Source organism: Eubalaena glacialis, chromosome 3 (genome assembly GCF_028564815.1).
Source record: "Eubalaena glacialis isolate mEubGla1 chromosome 3, mEubGla1.1.hap2.+ XY, whole genome shotgun sequence".
NCBI lineage: Eukaryota > Metazoa > Chordata > Mammalia > Artiodactyla > Balaenidae > Eubalaena > Eubalaena glacialis.
Window position 1 is genome coordinate 35,818,889 of NC_083718.1, and position 16,919 is coordinate 35,835,807.

The window sequence follows — 16,919 nt, forward strand, 5'->3', positions numbered from 1 at the left end:
AAATGACAGAGTTCGGATTCAAACCCAGGCAAGTTGACTCCAGAGTCTGCTGCCACTGGACGTTCCCACTCAGCCATTCAGGCCACTCATATTAAGGCCTAGGACCAAAGAGAAGATCCCCTAGAAGCTCAGAGTTTTGCCAAGACCTTGGAGTTCATGTACGCACTGGCTATTGTCTGCATACAGAATAAGTAACATGTCCCAGTAGGTCCTGCAGTGGCTGAATGCTGCCCCCTCCCCCAATATCTCCACCCAGCACCTCAGAATGTGACCTTACTTGAATAAGGGTCTATGCAGATGTAATTAAGGTGGGAATCTCAAGATGAGATCACCCTGGGTGGGCCCTAAATCCAATAACAAGGGTCTTTATATGAGGCAGAAAAGAAGACATGCAAAGACACAGAGGAAAAAGCCTTGTGAGAATGGAGACAGACATCGGAGTGATGCTGCCACAGACCAAGGAACACCAGAAGCCATCAGAAGATGGAAGAGGCAAGGAAACATTCTTCCCTAGAAATTTTGGAGGAAGCATGGCCCTGCCAATACCTCGATTTCAGACTTCCGGCCTCCTGAACTGTGAGGTAATAAATCCTGATGCTTTAAGCCGCCTAGTTTGAGGTTATTTGTTACAGCAGCCACAGGACACTGATAGAGGTCCCTCTGATTCTTCATAAGAAACACAGGCATTTAAAAATATTACTAAGCTCATAGTTGCTATTTATCATTATGTATTTTTCTCAATGGATATAAAATATTACTATCACATGGATAGTAATAAAGACATTACTATTGTAAAATATAGATTATACTTGCAACACTATCATCTTACAGAGAGATTACCTAAATTTCAGAGAGGGCCGTGGTAAAGCAAGCAGGCAGGCTGGTCTGGAAGCCTGCTCCCCTGACTCATGAGGTGTTTCTCTTCCTCCAAAGCCTGGGGCTGCTCGTGGTCCTCACCAGCCCACACAGAGAAAATCAGAATCAAGCTTGCCCAGCAGAAGGTTTAGAAACACTTCCCTCTTCCCTCCCTTTGCCTCCTGGCTTGGCAATGATAAGAGCCCAGGTTACACCCTGTGATTGTTCCAGAAAACCAAGCATTGCTAAAGGGCATTGTGTCAGGTGTCCCCAGTCCGTGCTACTTGGCACCCTAGACCTCCATACCACATCCCCTGCCCCCTGTGCCCTCCCGCTGCCCCTGTCTGACTTCAACACCCTGGCTGTGGTGGGACAGGGAGGCCTGATAAAAGGAGGGCAGGACCTGGATAGCTGGTTGCATGGGCTGGAGTCTGTCACTGATCCAGCACCATGGTGTGGTCTGTAGCCTGGGCAGGTGAGTGGGTGCTGTCAGGGAGCATGGGCTGGGCCCCGGGAGCTGTGGGGAAGTGGGGATGTGTATGTGAAATGGCTCCTTGGTGCTGTCTGTAAGGAAGCAAAAGCTTTCAGGAGAACTTTGGAGGGTCATTCCATTTCTCCTTCTGCTGCCAGGCTTGCAGTCCCTGTGGGTTCCCCCCTGAGGTCTTTCAGCCCAAGAGGCTTTGTGTTGCAAGGAAAAGCTTTTCTCAGCAGGCTGAAAATGACTTTTCCTCCTGTTTTGCAAGCCCAGAGTCAGTGAACCCCTCGGCATTGGGTGGTTTTGTCTTTCCTGTGTTCTGAGGCCCCCTACTTTCCAGGGGTGCCCACTGCCAAGGAATTCTTCCCCACCATGATGCTGGTTGCCCTGCAAAGGGCAGCCTGGGAGCCATGACCCTGAGTGGCCTTACAAATTTTCATGCAGGTTTTATTAGGTTAATGGGAAAATCCAAGGTCACCAGAGAGGTGAAATAAATACTTTAAAAGGAGTCCCACTGAGCCCTAGGTCTCCGAGGATATTGGTAACTCAGTCAACCTCTTGTGGGGTGTGGCAGGAAAGCAGCAAAAAGTAGTCAGTTGTGGCTGTGAGCAGAGGTACAGAGACCTCACCTAGAGATGAACTCTCTGGCCTAGTCCTTCCAAATTGGCTCTTTTCATCCTAAGGACAGGTTTTCTGCTTATTTCAAAAGAGAAACTTTCTCTCTAAAAAGCTTAAAAGTCAGTGGTTTTCCTAGAATCTTTCTAAATCCACACTGCCCTCTACTGATGTTCTAGAGAGGGAGCAGTCTCAGCTCATGGAGATTTCCATCAGCTCTGGGACTAGCCCAGGCCAGGTAGGGGCCCCTGCTGCCTGGCCTGGGTAAAGGGATGGACACAGTGCCCTCCTGGGTCCCTTGTGGGCAGAGGAAGCTGGATTTGTAGGAAACTGTCCTGAACCCACCCCCATCCCTGACCACTTCTCGCTCCTACACTTCAATAGCCATAGAGGGCCTGGGAAAGTAAGAATGACATCTTAACCTCTGCCTTCTCTTTTGTGCTGTTCAGGTTTGATGGTTCTGTTGACGATCCAGTGGGGTAAGTGGTGCCTTTCTTGAAGCTAGCCCAGGGTTCCCTCAGCCCTATTCCCTGGGCTCTGCTACCCTCTCCCATTCACTCCCCCAACACTTACGCCCACCTCAAGAGCTCTTGCCAGATTTCAGTGGGTTCTCGCCTCCAAAGCTCAGGCCCCTGCAAGTGTCCTTGTCCCCATAATGGCCTTGCCATTCCTTCTTCTGGGAAGGTTCTAGCCTCCTAACCCACTAGCTGAACTCCTGTATGTCCGTGGGGCCAGCTTAAATGTCAGCCTCTCTCTTTTCTTTCCTGAGGTCACTTGCTCCAACCTCTGTGCTCTCATAGCACTGGAACACATTTTACAGTATATATCACAGTGTTTCTAATTACTGGCTTAGGTGTCTCCCCTACCACCAGTAGGGGAGCTCTGACCTACTGGAAGTAAGAAACCTAAGTCTTCTCCAGCTCCATGTCCTAGCCCCTTGGCTCAGCAAGGACAACACACTCTTTCCATGTCTGTTGAACTGATTGCATGTGGAGCTTGGGAGAGCCAGGAGGGATCCTTCCTGTGCAAGACAAGAGAGAACTCTCTGGGTGATGTTTAGCAACTTGGACTCCTGGGTTCCCTTCCTATCCCACACAGACCCTCATCCTGAGCCTGGGCTGTGGCACTGGACACACATTTCCCCTCTTCATCTCACAGGAGGGGACAGCCAGGTCCAGAGAAATAGCAAACATGGGGAAGAGAGAAAAGTTGAAGATTTCCTCAAAAGCTTTAATCCAAGCTACTTCTGGGCATATGGTGTGCTATGGTATGGGATGATATATATTTATAATAATAGAATTTTGTGTGGGCTAAGGGTTAATGTATGCAAAGCACTTAGAACAGAGCTTACTTTCTGCCAGCACTGTTCTGAGTGTTTCACATACATTAACTCTTCATTCACACAATAGTCCTTAAGATAGGAACAATCATCATTCCCATTTTATGAAGGAGAAAGCTGAATTATCTGGCTAAAAATTTGCAGAGTTGGGATTTCAACCCAGGCATGAAATTCCAAAGTCCCTGCTGTTAACCACCAGACTTTGTTGCCTCTATAGTACAAATATTCACGCACAATATTCAATATGCTATGGCAGGATATGATACAAAATAAAAAGAGCCTCCTGGCTCCTTTCTAGATGGTTCCAGGGATGTGTTCGCTGGGTTAATCCCCTGTTTCCTTCTTTTGCTTTGGGGAGTTCACCAATCCTCCTTCTATGTCACTCAGGCAACGCCCCAGTCCCATCGGCAAACTTCACTCCCGGGTGACCTCTAGTTAGGGCCCAAGAGCTACCCAAGAGCTTTGACTCCTCCTTCTGAGAGCCATCCATGGGCCCAGGGGTGTCTCAGCCAGCCCTTCATGCTCTGGGTTCCTACACACTCTCCTATAGCCACTTTGCACTGCTCTCCCTCCTCATCCTCTCACTGGCCACATGGGGGCTGGAGGAGGGTGCAGAGAGACCCTGTCTGTGCAAAAGGAAATCCTAGGGTCTAGACCATGACCACAGACATGCTCCAGTCCAAACTCATCCTTCTGCCAAGTCCCTGGCATAAAATGCTGGTGTGTGCAAACCACACGATCATAGTCTGCAAGGCTGGAAGAGCCCTCGGAGACCACACTGTCATTTTCAGATGGGGACCCCTAAGCCAAGGCTAAAGAGAAGATCAGCCCAAAGTACACTTCTGGCAGCTGCAGGGATGAAGATGAACATCTTTGTGTTCTGGTGTTCTGGTCAACTTTGCACAGTGCTGCCCTCAGTGGGAGCCATCACTGCTAGACAAGCCCCCACCTGGGAGGAGAGGCCCTACACACAAAGCCATTCTACAGGGTATGGGGATGACAGAAACAAGCTGCCTTTTCCTAGAGAAAATATTCTCCTTGTTAGAACCTTGTCAGTGATATTAAACCAATTCTCTACAAGGGATAATAGTATATAAATGCAAACCTCTTTAAAGCAAGACTAAAGAAACATAAACCCAGGCTGTAACTGGGGCCTCCTCTCTGCCACTTTATATATTTGTATTTTAATTAACATTCTGAAGTATTCCAAGCTGTGATTTGAAAGTTCTGCCTCCCTGCCTCCAGCAGATGAAGGGCCATGTTTAACGTCTTCTGGCATGACATAAGTTCTGCCTCTGGGCAGAGGGGGCCAGTCCACAGCAGGCCCTTCTGATTGCCATTTCTTTTCTTTGCCCCAACTTGCCAGGCTCTGTGGCAAAACTGGTCTGCTACTTCACTAACTGGGCCCAGTACAGACAGGGGGCTGCTCGCTTCTTGCCCAAGGATGTGGACCCCAATCTGTGCACCCACCTCATATGTGCCTTTGCTGGCATGAACAATCACCAGCTCAGCTCCATAGCGTGGAATGATGAGACACTCTACAAGGAATTCAACATCTTGAAAAAGATGTGAGCTGCAGTGGAGGAGGTGGGGATGGGAGGTGGAGAAGACAGGCGCCTCCTCTCAAAGCCAGAAACCTTCTCCATTACTGCAGTCTGGCTGCAGACCCGCTGTGTGGCTTTGGGCAAGTCTCATCACTTCTCTGGGCTTTCCTGTGCTTATGTGGAAGAGGTGGGGGTAGATAGTGACTCCTTAAGTGCCCTTCCAGTTTAGGTCTAAGTGGAATCTGAACTGTGAAACTGTTTCCCTCCACTGGGAATGAGTGCCCTTCTTTCTCCTAAAATCTATCTATCCTTCAGCTCAAGTGTTATCACTACCTTAATACAGCCTCTCTGAAGATCTGTTCTGATCTCTTGCTTTCTGAATTCCTTGAGTGTACGGCTCCCCAACCAGATAAGAAGTCCTCAAAGGCAGGAACGTGTCTTTTCTTTCCCAATCTAGAGCTTCCCTGGTACAGAATCTGAACATAGGGATTTATATATCCCCTACCTCACCCCACCAGCCCTGCCAGGCTCCTTGCTTCCTTGTTAGTGAGGTGAGCCCCCCCAGGACCTGGCTGGATAAACTCTGGCATTTCTCTTTTCTTTCCCAGGAATCCCAAGCTGAAGACGTTGCTGGCCACTGGGGGCTGGAGCTTCGGCACTCAGAAGTGAGTTGTCTGTGGGCACCAATGTGGCAGGGCCCCTAGTGGGGAACTGGCTCACTGGCCAGAGAGACCCCCAGTCAGGGAATCAGCCAGGCAGAGGTGTAGCCAGGGTGAGGGGGAGTGGGAGAGAAGAGTGGACTCTGGGGGCTGACCTTCCTTCTGACTTCTCGGTATCTCATCAGGAGGCAGTGGAGTGGGCTTAGCTCCAGGCCGTTATACATCCAGTCTTGCTTTAAATGCAGCACAGAGAGTCTGACCTCTTTCCAGGCCTCAGTCTCTTCCTCCATGAAATGTGTAAAGGGAGGGTCTCAACTAAACCCAGACAACATATAATGTCTATATTTTCTGAGCTCTGGAACAGTATGTCTGAGAATTTTTGTTCCCCTTCTGGGTGTCAAAGGCAGTCTGTGAGATTGAGCTTGGATGCCAGAATATTGACATTTCCAGGACATTTTTGATGATTTATGGAGATAATGGAATGGTATATTTGGAACCATACTTTTCCTAGAAAGTCCTAACTATAAGGTCCCTGAAATTCTAAACCAGTCTTTCTAATACTTTTTTGGATCATGAGCCTTTTTGAGAACCTGATGAAATTTATGACTCCCCTTCCCAAAACACTGCTTATACACAGATTTTTCACTGAAATTCAGGATTCTTAGCCTGGGGTTCCCAAGCATACAAACCCCACTTAAGAACTGATGCTATTAGCTAAATTTAAAAATAAATTAAAATAGAAACAGTCTATAAAACTCAAGACCCCCAAGAAGTCCAGGGACTTCTTGAGAAAGTAAGATGTGGGGAGGTTGTTCTTGGGCACCTCAGAAATTGTAAAGAACTCTGGACTAGTAATAGTAATAACAATAGCACAAAGCACTCTACAAATGTGAGTTAGAAGAATAGTAACCATGTTAACCTGCCAGGGAAGTAGAACAGCAGGCCCCCAAGATTACCCAGATCCTCACTAAACTGCCGTGCTTCTCTTCCTCTTCATCTTAGAAACTGATTCCTCTTCTTTTTTCAATCTCCATGCTGGGTTGACAGACAGCTCTGATTCAGGTTAGAACAAATCCCTGGGCAGGGATGTGGCAGTAAGCTTCTGGAGGGAATTTTGGGAAGCAGAGCTCCTAGTGAGTCAGTGTGCCCCTGGTGATGTCAATGTTTGGGGGCACTTCTACATTGTCCCTTTCCCTTAGCCAGGCCCATAACCCACCTGCAAATATCCCAGCAGTCTCTGAAGCAGCCCTTCCGGTTCCCTTCTGGCCTAGACAGCCGAGCACCAATATCCTGAGAAGTTTCTCACTTGCCTCTGAGGGAGCATGACCCACTGTCCTGTGTGAGACAGGCCCACACTGCCTTTTATCAACCCATAGATTCATGGATATGGTGGCTATAGCCAATAATCGACAGACCTTTGTCAACTCAGCCATCAGGTTTCTGTGCAAATATGGCGTTGATGGTCTCGACCTTGACTGGGAGTACGCAGGAAGCCGGGGGAGCCCTCCATCAGATAAGCAGTGCTTCATAGCCCTGGTGCAGGTACAGCTGGGTGAGATAAGGAAGACCTAGTTGGCCAGGGGGCCACATAGGTGCTGCTCTGCCCCCAGGCTCAGCTGCTTCATGTGTCTGCAGAGCACAGACCAGCCCTGTGGTCAGTTTTCAGGCTCCTGTGTGAGAACATCTGCTTGGAGCTCACAGGGCTGCCTGTTCCCCGCCTGTGTGTTCACTCTGAGCTGCCCCTGCAGGACCTGGCCAATGCCTTTCAGCAGGAAGCCCAGGCCTCAGGGAAGGCACACCTCCTGCCGAGCACAGCTGTACCAGCAGGACCACACTGCACAGAAGCTGGATATGAGGGGGACAAAATTGCTCTGTGAGTCTCAGCAGATGGCATGGACCCTGTGTTCTCTGCAGGGGAAAGAGACCAAGGGCAGGCTGAGCTTCCCCCAGAATGGAGCAGGGGCTCGCCTGCACCACCAGCAGACCTAAGGAGGGTTTCCTTAGCACATCTGCTACTCCATCACTCTGGAGTCCCTCTCTTTGGAGCCTTGCCCTTTTCCTTAAGAATTCAGTCTTAAAGTGAATACCCCTGGAGGAGGAAAGAGGGAAGCACTTAGCATCTCTGAGAGAATGAGTTCCCACCCCAGGCCTACTGAATAAGAGCCTGTACCTGAATGAGATTCCCAGGTGATATATGTGCACAACTAAAGTTTGAGAAATGCTAAGCTAGATTTCCCTTCAAAATAGCAAAATAGCAAGAGGTGTCCTTGAGTGGACTCTGTCCTGAGGGTGCTGAGGGGACAGCTGGGAGGAGGACGCTGAAGACGTGAGCTGCCAAGAATGAGAATGGCCAGGATGACGGGGGCCACTGGAGGTGTTGCCTATGCTGCTGCGTCTCCCAGAGCAAGAAGGGAGCCCACCCCCACCATGCAGGTCTCTCCCCAGGCCACACAATGCGTGTGAGGGGAGGGAGGAGCAAGGAAGGGGGAGGGCTCCACCCTGCTCACTAGCCCTTCACTCCCTCTTCCCATGCCTCATGCAGGAAACTGGAGTTCCTCAGCTTCATGGCCTATGATTTCCATGGCTCTTGGGAAAAGAACACAGGGCATAACAGCCCCCCCACGAGAGACAGGGAGAGAGTGGGGCCATGGCCGAATTCCATGTGGTAAGGGGCAGGACGCCCCTGGCACAGGCCCTTGCCGGTGGCCCTTTTTGAGCCTTGAAGAACCTAATGGAAAGGAAAGGCAGGATACCAAGCAGGGCATGGAGAAGCCAGGATTTTTTTGTTTCTTTTGTGTTTGTTTGTTTGTTTTATTTTCCTGTTCCATGCCACTGCTGAGGAGAAACCTCACTTCTGTGTAGCATCTCGGCTGATATTAGACACAGCCAACCAATCTAGCAACATCAAACAAACAAGTGACTAATTGGGAGGCTGTCTTTGAGCTCAAGTTTCCAGCCAAAATGGCTCCTGCTCCCTTCATACACCCTCAGCCCCATTTCCTTCAAGATAATGGGTAACTTTTGCTCCTTGGCATTGAATGTCCTTCTGGAAAGAGGTGAGAGCTTTCCCAAGTTGATAACATCTCAGGGGATGTCACTCAGGGCAGAACCCCCCTACGCCACCCCAGTCCCTGGAAAGGGCAGGCTTCGTTGTAGACTGGGGTGGGTGGAGGTTTCCTGCCCAGCTCTTCCTCATTGAGTAGGCTAGACATTTTTTTATAAGCCCATTCTATATTTTAAAAGTCAAGATTGACCATATCATTTCTCCTTCTTAACAAACAACAATAACAAAAAGCCCTAAATGAAAATGTTTGTTAATTTTGGGGAGTCCACATCTTTGTGTGTCAGCTGGGTGGAACATCTAGGACTTCCGTGGCTCTTTCACAAATAAAGTGCACTTCTTCAGGCACTTGAGCCAAGCATCTAGACCTCACATTGCACCTGGCTCCTCCACCCTCATCTGGGAAACTGTGTGGGTCCCAGGGGAAGCCAGCCAAGTCAAGTGGGGAGACATACAAAGACATTCAGCTGAGAGGTGAAGGGGTTGAACTCCCACTGGCACAGTGCTCTCCAAGCTGTGTGCCCTGGATCCATGTGGGGGAAGGGAGGCCTTTATCCTCCTACAAAGAAGCCTTCTACTCTCCATACTATGTGCCCTGCATGTTGCTTCTGGCCAGAGGGGTGACTTTTCCAAATTTGCACAAAAATGCCACAGAACTTAGCAGGGTGCTCTGACCTCTGCCCTCAGAAAACTCCAGTCTGATCAAAGATAAATCATATGGACCAGCAAAAAGAAATACACATAAATCAATACAGTGAAAATACCTAAGTGCTAAGAGGTTGCAGGGTAACTAGAAAACCTGGACTCAAACAGGGTGGATTCTTGGGGAAAGTGAGCCTACCATCCTGGTTTGAGGGAAGAGTCTTCATTACTTGTTTATTCCACAGAGTTGTATTGGGTACCTCCTCATGTCACAGGCCTGGGAGTGTCATGTCAAGTAATACATGGTGGGGGAAGGTCTTGTGCAGAGGCGGTGAAGAAGCCCTATGCTCATTTGTTCTTTCTATTTGCACATCTTAGTGTCAAGCATTGTTCTAGGCACTGGGGTTACAGAGATAAATAAAATTCCCTGCTCTTGTACTGAGGGTGAAACAACAGTGATGGTAATGATCACGATCATAGCTCCCCTTTATTGCACTATGTTAGACTTATACATGCATTATATCTTTTAATTCTCACAGTGCCCTTAGTGACAAATATTTTTATCATTTCCATTTTATGGACAGGAAGCTCGAGGCTCAGCAAGATCAAATAAGTTGCTGAGTAAGGCAGAGATCTTTGTTTACTGAGGTATCCCAAGCGTCTAGGACAGTGCCTGGCACACAGCTGGCCTTCAGTAAATATTTACTGAGTGAATGACTGTTTGATTCCAGAGCCCATGCTCTTGGCTATAGGGTCATGCAGCTTCAATCACTGTGGTTCAGGGTCTAAGATAGGATCTAAAGAAGATGGGGCAGGGTTGGAACACTAGTAAAGGCTCATGAGACTCCTCTGGAGCCCCCAGGCTTGGATGATCTGAACCAGTCTAAAGGCAAAGAAAATTAGCCCTGACATTCCTCCTTCACCACCAGGACTCTGCCATGCAACGGTGGCTGCAGAAAGGGACCCTGCCAGCAAACTGATCTTTGGCATGCCCACCTATGGATGATCCTTTACCCTGGCCTCTTTGTTGGACACTGGAGTGGGGGCCCAAGCCATGGGGCCTGGAACTCCTGGCCCCTTCACCAAAGAGGGAGGACTCCTGGCTTACTACGAAGTAGGAAAACCGACAGCCACCCCGAGTATTGTGCAGAGCAGGGGCTTCTTCTCCCATAATTTCTGAATGAGGATGCTAGGCACAGTGAATTCTGGTCGGGTAAATTCCATCCCATGCCTGTCATCTTGGATTTATCCTTAATCCCAGGTGCCTCATTGAATCAACAGTTCTAGGTCACTCAGTCTAGAACTTCCTAGAATCTCCAAGCTTCTCAGACGGGAATTTTTCAGTCTCTAGTCTCCTCATGACAGGGAGAAGATGCTTGCAGTGCCTCCCACCTCCTTCCCAGCTCTGCCCTCTGCTCCTCCAGGTCTGCTCTTGGAAGGGGGCTGCTGAGCACAGAATCAAGGACCAGAAGGTGCCCTATGCCTTTCAGAGCAACCAGTGGGTGGGTTTTGATGATGTGGAGAGCTTCAAAATCAAGGTGAGGTTCAGCCCTGCTGGGAAGGTGTGGTCCTGTGTGGACCCAAGGCCTGTCAATAGCATTCAATGACAGCATTCAGAACCTCTTCAAGGAGAAATATCCCAGCATTTCACAGATCTCCATGTGATAGCATTTTGTACCATTATCACCTACTAGTTAAGAAAAGACACAATGGCAAAAAAAATTGCTCTACATTGAGTATCTCTCTTGAAAGTATTTGTATTTTATTAAACACAAATTCTACAGATATATAAGAGGAGAAATATATACAGTAAGGCATATCATTTTATTCAGTCCATTGACAATATTTGGTGCATGTTCAAATTATAGATCCTTTGATTTACTTATATGACACCCCCTCAATTCCTGCCTCAAAACTTGAGTGTGTTTACCTGTTTCCATGTCTCTCTCCCCAGTGAGGTCATTGGCACCTGCAGAGGGACCTGCATTTGCTCATCTGCTTATCTCTTGTCAGTTATGCAGGGCAGACAGTGGCAGGTTCTTCTGGAGGTGTAGACAAAGTGCTCTGGAGAACTGAGGAAGCAGCATGATCCTGGCTGGGGGAGATGAGAGAAGGCATCATGGTGGAAGGGATTTTGAGAAAGTCTTAAAGCAGAGAAGATGGGCCTTCTTGGGAGGAAAGCACAGGAGAAAGACTTGATGGAGAGGAAAGGGGAAGCTAGCCTCTGAGAGCAAGTTGTACCGTAGCTGAGACCTTGAGTGGGGACTGGTGTAGAAAGGGAGGTAGCTGGGAGGGAGATTGGGGCCCTCAAGGGTTCCGACCACCCTACCCTGTAACCCCAGCCTCACGCCAGAGGTGAGCCATGGCCCACGGCAGGGCTAGGGCCAGGGAAGCCCACTCGGAGGGGACACACAGCCATACCCTAAAGAAGCCTCAGGGAACTGGTGGAGGTGAGAAGGCCCTCAGGGTGGACAAAGACATGAAGACAGCGAATTGATTCAGATCTCTGGGGAAGTTAGTCGTTCCCTATGGTAACTGAACTCATCACAATCAGCAGACAGTACTCCAAACACAACAGCTCAGCCCAGAAAATGCTGGGAAGTTAAGGCTTCCAACCTAAGGAAGGTCACACATCCATGTACTCCTCACACCTCCACCCTCATGCCCACCCCTGGCCATGTTTATGTCAGGGCAGGGAGATTCCAGAATGAATCATGCCCAGCAAGGATCAGGACTCATGGGTGTTGGAGAAAAGAGGTCCCTGCCTGGATGAGGAAACCGGCTCTGGGGCTGCTGGCCGGGCTTCCCTGGGCTCCTCCACCCCCATCTCGCTCCTCAAACAGGTCAGCTATCTGAAGCAGATGGGACTGGGTGGGGTCATGGTTTGGACACCGGACATGGACAACTTTGCTGGTTTCTTCTGCAACCAGGGCCAATACCCCCTCATCAAGACTCTGTGGCTGGAGCTGAGTGAGTATGGGGCCAGGGCACCTCAGGTACTGGCTTCTTCTGAGGAAATGATTTTGCCCCAGTACTGTGATTTCCCAAATTTCACCCCCAGGAGCTGAGGAAGCCGTAGAAACGATTCTCTTTTCACACTCTTCTTCCTCTTTCTGATTGTACCAATGCCTCCCCAGGGTGTTGGTAACCAGGGCTTTCCTCCAGAGGGCCCTCAGCCTCTCTTCTCAAGGCCTGCACTCAGCCTTCATTGTGAGACCCCGCTGGCCCTCACCATTACTTGGTTGGGCTTTGCAGATGGTAGGTAGCCATTCACTGCCTATGACACTTGTAGCCCTGGTGTTTTCTCTTGAGCTGTGCTCCAGCTGTAGGTGTGGTTGTTGTCTGGCTGTCCTCTGCCTTGGGTGTCTGACTATGCCCTGCCTGTAAGGTATGGGGTGTTGAGCTGCTGCTGCCTATGGTTGCTGCCTGTGTGCTTGGCCTATGGGTTTGGGATCTTTTGGAGGAGCCTTGGTTGAATCATCAATGTTTTCCCAGGTCTTCCATATATGTCTTCAGGCCCCCCAGAGCCTGAAGCTCCTGCACCAGGCCAGCCCTCTTAACTTGAGCATGGCTCCAGCCTCAGACGAGACACATTCTGCCAGGGCAAAGCTGACGGGCTCTACCCCAACCCTCTGGACTGGTCCAGCTACTACAGTTGTACAGGGGGGTGGTTGTTCCAGCAAAGCTGCCTGAGGAGCCTGGTGTTCAGCTCCTGTTGCAAATGCTGCACCTGGAGTTGAGTCTCCAAGGCCCCTTTTACCCCAGCACCTGGGCAAGGGCCCAGGACCACTCCATAGCCCACCTCCCCAGCTCTCCCTGGCAGCTGCAATCTGGCTTCTTGTGTCTTTCCATATCCAAGCTTTCTGTTCTCAGCCTTGGTTTCCTCTTGTTCTGCTCTTCCTGGGCTGCCTATTTTACTTGAAAAATAAATCTTTGGTTTGCACCCTACTGCCCCCAGATGTGGTGGCTTACAGAGGCTCTCTAAGCACTCTGTTAGTTCAAAAACTACCCTGAGGAAGGTAGGGAGCCAAGAGGGGAGGGTGACATAAGGCATGACTAGGTCAGAGCCAGGTGAGAAGGCGGTCCATTCAGGGCGTGTCGGGCTCTGCACCAGGTCTCGCCTTGAAGACTCCACTTTCCGGTGGGCAGCTTCCAAGGCACAGATGACCACATCTGGGGCATGGCCCTGGATCTGACACATTCTTCATTGGCTCAGAACCCCTTGGAGAGAGAACTTTTCCTGGTGACCTCCGTTCAGGTGTTATTCCCAAGATGCTCACTAGATGGCAGCAGAGAAGAGTTTTTCCCCTGCCTTAAGGGCTCTGCTCACGGCCACTCTGCATTAAAATGAGAATCCAGACCCCCTGCTACTAAGCGCTCATTTGACAGATGAGGCAGGGATACTTATTACCCTCCTTTAACAGGTATTTAAACTGAAGACCTATTCTAACCCAGTTCTGAGACGAGAACCAAGGCCTAAATGGGCCAATATGGGCCAGAAGGGCATGCACATACAGTACCCTGGACAAATAGAGTAATCCAAATAGTCCTTGAAGCTTTGAGTTGAATCTTGGTCAATTTGAAGAAAATCTGCACATAATCTAATGGTCCAGCTTGCCATGCACTCACCCAAAGCTGGTTTTTTGGGTGGGACTCGGGCAACTGGGGATGGGGACAAGTGGGGAGAGAGATGAGCTGGCCCTTCACATGAGTACAAGCAGCACCAGATCCCTCTAGCAGTGACTTCCCCTCTACACCCTGCCTGTCCTCAAGCCTTTTGAAATCTGCTCTTCTTCAGTCCAGAGCACAGGTCTGCTTTTGCCCATGTTCCTTCCTCTGAGGTCTCAGCTGAGACCTGTCTCTGCTCAAAATGGAGTCTAGGATGGAAGTCTCCTTACGGCAGGGGCTGCGGGAGGCTTAGTGCCAGACAGCTGCAGAACCGACTTCCGGCCCCACCACCTACTAGCTGTGTGACTTTAGGCAAAGAAATGGAGGCTCAGTGTCCTCATCCGGCAGCTGGGGACAGCCTCCTCCTATCAGGGTGGGTGACGATTAGGGGAAGTAAGTGCGTGTTAGCTGGGTCCAGCGTGATCAGCACCACCTCTCACTAACCTTCTCGCTGGGCTCTCTGCTTCCTGTACCTCCCTCATCCAGTGCAACCTCCACACTGTGACCAGCTTGATCTCTCTAAATAGGAATCTAACCCTGTCATTTCCCATGCCTAAGAACTACCAACAGCTTCCTCCCGCCTAAAGAATAAAGTCTCTGTCATCAGCACAGTGTCAAGACACTTTATCAGGCCCAGTCTCTTCTGCTCTCATTCCTATCATCCAACCCCAGTTCAGGTGCCAGGTACCCCAGCTGTTGGTACTAACCTCAGCCACGCCAGCTTCTCATGTGGGACCCCCAGATGTCCACCGTCACTCTTATGAGGTTTGAGCCCCTGTCCCAAAGCAAATACTATTGTGTACTTTAGACAAGACTGTCTCCCTTTACCCACCTGTCTGCCCTACCCACCCACCCCCAACTTTATAACCTAGGTGATGTACCCTTGTATGGAGTAGGCCTTTGAAGTCAAGTGCAAATATTGCCTGGATTGTTAGGTTTGCTTCGCTTTGAGCAATACAGTGTTTTTTTTTGAGGTAGAGAAGCTTCTTTATTTAAAAATACTGTGAAGAGAGAATATCCAGATGCTCAAACACAACATTACTCCAGACGTAGAAAATGTGAAATTGAGACCAAGGGAAGTCACTAGAAAACATGGCGAAGACTCCTTCCAGGAGCACTTGCAGAGGGCCTGGGAGCCGGACAGCACCCCTACTGGGGACTCTCCAGTTCTCCTCCCTCCCCTCTGCGCTGGGGCTTCCAGGTCACCTTCGCCTTTCTCCAGAATCCCCTCAGTGTCACCGCTGAGGGGAAACCCCCCAGCCCCGAGCTGCCTGGCCTTCGGCAGGTGCCTCCTGTGCACGGCAGAGTGCACCACTTGCCCGGGGCTCGGCCCGCAGAGCAGGACCCCTGATCCCTGTGCCACCCCGAAGCTGCAGGGAGAGCAGAGATGGCCGATCCCTGCCTGAGAGGGAGGTGCCATGGACACCGCGAGGGCACTGGCCTGGCTGCCTGCTTTCCGAAGGCCTCGTCCCCTTCTGCACCCCGGATGTCGGTGGCTGCTGAAGCCAGATCCCCACCAGCCAGAGACGTCCCCACGATTCCCCGCAGACCGGCCGGGACAGCCCCACCCCTGCTTCCGTCGCACCCAGCCCCTGCCCAGCACCTTGTTCTGCCCTGGCTCCCGACCCCACCTCCGCCTCATAGACCCTCCACACCATCTGACCCTCTAACAAACACCGAGGCAGGTCAGCACGAAGATGTCCTTCCCGCTCAGCAACCGTCAGCGGGGGAGGTGACGGCTGGGGCACAGTCTGGCTCTGAGGAGGGTCTCCTGTCCAGGGCTGTCCCGCGGGCCGGGCACCGCCTACCTAGCTGTCGAAGGCGGCTATGGCCACCGCCTGCAGGACGGCCTCCAGGCCGTGGAGCGCGAAGAGCATGGCGCTGAGGGCTGAGTTGGCCCACAGCACCAGGGTCTGCCAGAGCAGGAAGTAGACGGACAGCAGGGCACCGCCCACCGTGAGGACCAGGCTGGCGGCCAGCGGTATCTCGGCTTCCATCAGGTTGCCCTTGGTGCCGAAGTATAACCGAATTGCTTCCAGAATCCCCATCAGAAAGAGCAGAGTCAGGTCGAGGACCAGGTAACTGTGAGGATAAGTGAAAACCTGACTTTTTTTTAAAAATTTATTTTATTTATTTATTTATTTATTTTTGGCTGTGTTGGGTCTTCATCTCTGTGCGAGGGCTTTCTCTAGTTGCGGCAAGCGGGGGCCACTCTTCATCGCGGTGCGCGGGCCTCTCGCTATCGCGGCCTCTCTTGTTGCAGAGCATAGGCTCCAGTCACGCAGGCTCAGTAGTTGTGGCTCACGGGCCCAGTTGCTCCGCGGCATGTGGGATCTTCCCAGACCAGGACTCGAACCCGTGTCCCCTGCATTGGCAGGCAGACTCTCAACCACTGTGCCACCAGGGAAGCCGGAAAACCTGACTTTTATATACGGCCAGCAGGAGCGTAGCTAGGAAATAAAGGGCATAGTACGTTCCACTCAGATAGAGCAGCATCTGAAGAGGGAGTTATGAGAGCTGGCCAGCGGTTAAGGACTCTCAGGCCCAGCAAATGACCCTGCCCGAGGGCACCCACCTGGGGAGGGTGGACAGGAGAGGTTGCTCTGCCACCTGTCCAGAGGCCCTGCAAACACGTGGGTCCAGCCCAGGCACCTTCGGGTGGCCACGGAGACCCGGCCGACGGCCCCCTGCCTGGCTTCCTTTGACACCCCTCCTGGTGTCACCACACCTGGCAGGGCTCCTGTGGGCTCCGGGGTGGGGCTGGGGCTTCCCCCCAGGGGACGTCCTAGCCTGGAGCAAGAGGACCGGGCACATCCTTGGTGACTGCAGGCAGGACGGCCTCGGCACCCCGGGCTTCCTCAGGTGGCATCACCCTGACCTAGGTCCCCGTTATAACACTGAGAGCAAAAAGTGACCTTTTTCACTTTCTTCAAAGAAAATGTCTTTCTCTCTTTGGGGGGGCAGTTAAATACCCACTAGCAACTTTCCTGAGCTCTGAACACTTCGTATTTGTTTATGCTAAAACAAGTCTGTAAGTTTTCCAAGTGGGGGGTTTTCGTGT

The 16,919-nt window shown here is 50.9% G+C and overlaps 2 protein-coding genes across 2 annotated transcripts; one reads left to right on the forward strand and one right to left on the reverse strand.

Annotated features, from left to right (window-relative positions):
• The first annotated feature begins 1,305 nt into the window (after positions 1-1,305).
• Positions 1,306-12,930, forward strand: CHIT1 (chitinase 1). The gene is given in 13 exon segments (XM_061185515.1): positions 1,306-1,330; positions 2,395-2,424; positions 4,651-4,852; positions 5,437-5,493; positions 6,864-7,029; positions 7,236-7,360; positions 8,030-8,103; positions 8,106-8,152; positions 10,120-10,150; positions 10,153-10,304; positions 10,615-10,728; positions 12,034-12,160; positions 12,686-12,930. Coding segments are annotated over 13 exon segments (1,395 nt in total).
• Positions 12,931-15,666: 2,736 nt separating this feature from the next.
• On the reverse strand, positions 15,667-16,369 carry LOC133087849 (transmembrane protein 80-like). Its single transcript, XM_061185516.1, has 2 exons — positions 16,277-16,369; positions 15,667-15,960 (listed from the first exon to the last, which is right to left on the reverse strand). Exons 1-2 carry the CDS (start codon positions 16,352-16,354, stop codon positions 15,667-15,669), a joined length of 372 nt encoding a protein of 123 aa, XP_061041499.1. The 5' UTR covers positions 16,355-16,369.
• Between the last annotated feature and the right edge of the window lie 550 nt (positions 16,370-16,919).

Excerpts from the sequence above, each read along its gene's own strand:
- LOC133087849 (XM_061185516.1), bottom strand. The coding sequence starts at position 16,354 with ATGCTGCTCTATCTGAGTGGAACGTACTATGCCCTTTATTTCCTAGCT. Across the intron at positions 15,961-16,276 it reads TGGCCGTATATAAAAGTCAG|GTTTTCACTTATCCTCACAG; the intron begins GTTTTCCGGCTT and ends AAAAAAAGTCAG.